The 1,198-nt window shown below is 67.0% G+C and overlaps 1 protein-coding gene across 1 annotated transcript in view; it reads left to right on the top strand.

Moving 5' to 3' along the window:
- LOC116850715 overlaps positions 1–963 on the top strand; it is a 9,186-nt gene extending 8,223 nt beyond the window's left edge. Inside the window, exons 3-4 of the mRNA XM_032829319.1 lie at positions 75–295; positions 684–963. Coding sequence (XP_032685210.1) covers positions 75–295; positions 684–963 — 501 coding nt within the window. The remainder of the gene's footprint in view (positions 1–74; positions 296–683) is intronic.
- Positions 964–1,198: the final 235 nt, after the last annotated feature.

Raw genomic sequence — 1,198 nt, forward strand, 5'->3', positions numbered from 1 at the left:
TCCTCGAGTGGGCGGCGACTAGGGGCCTGTTCCTCATTAATACAGGCTCCGTGAGCACCTGTGTGCGTCCGCAGGGCGAGTCCATTGTGGACCTGACCTTCGGCAATCGCCCTGCGGTGCGCACAGTCAGGGGATGGAGGGTGGCGACCGAAACGGACATCAAATCCGATCATCTGCTGATCGAGATGTCCGTGGTCGCCACCTCGAAGGAGGTGCTCCGTCGTCGCCGGGAGGGGGCCGGATCGAGGCCACCGCGCTGGGCACTCCGCCGCCTAGACGAAGACGCCCTCAAGGCGTCGGTGATCGCGTCCTCATGGGCGGGGGGGTTGAACCCCCCCCCCATTGCTGGCTCGGGAGGACATAGAGGAGGAGACGGCCGGACTCGGGGAAGTCATGGAGGCAGCCTGCGACTCCTCCATGCCTCGAGCTCGGCCCACCCCCCGCCGTGCCGCCTATTGGTGGTGCGAGGAGGTGGTGGAGCTACGGAGGTCCGTCATCCTCCTCCGGCGTCGCGTACAGCGCATGCGCGCGGCACGGCGGAGGGGGCAGGCATGGGAGTTGGCGCGCAGGTCTCTCCGACCCGCGCTGAGAGACCTGCGCAAAGCCATAGCTAGGGCCAAGGCCCAGGCGTGGCAGCGGCTGCTCGAAGAGCTAGACAAGGATCCGTGGGGGCGCCCTTACAGAATTGTCCTCGGACGTTTAAGGGCTTGGGCGCCCCCAGTCACGGAGGATCTGGACCCTCTGGCGCTCGATAATGTGGTGGGGACCCTCTTTCCCACGGCGGGGCCGGAGCCCCTGCCGTATGACGGCCCCCCGCCTGGATGGGAATCGCGCCTGGGGGTCACCGAGCCAGAGCTCGCAGCCGCTGCCAAAAGGCTCGGGGGCAAGTCCAAAGCCCCCGGGCCAGACGGAGTGCCGGGCAGGGTGTGGGCCTTGGCCCTGAAGGAGTTGAGCCCCGCCTGAGGCGACTGTTCACGGACTGCCTCAGAGCGGGGGTCTTTCCCAGTCGGTGGAAAAGGGCCCGTCTGGTCCTCCTACCCAAGGAGGGCCGACCAGCGGGGGGCCCGTCTGCTTACATGCCGATCTGCCTGTTGGACGAGGTGGGCAAGCTTTTCGAGAGAGTGATTGCCGCCCGCCTCGTCCATCACCTCTCCCGGGATGGTCCCGACTTGTCTGACAGACAGTTCGGGTTCCGCGG

Source organism: Odontomachus brunneus, unplaced genomic scaffold, assembly GCF_010583005.1.
Source record: "Odontomachus brunneus isolate Ranch 3 - 2012 unplaced genomic scaffold, Obru_v1 Obru_scaffold_153, whole genome shotgun sequence".
NCBI lineage: Eukaryota > Metazoa > Arthropoda > Insecta > Hymenoptera > Formicidae > Odontomachus > Odontomachus brunneus.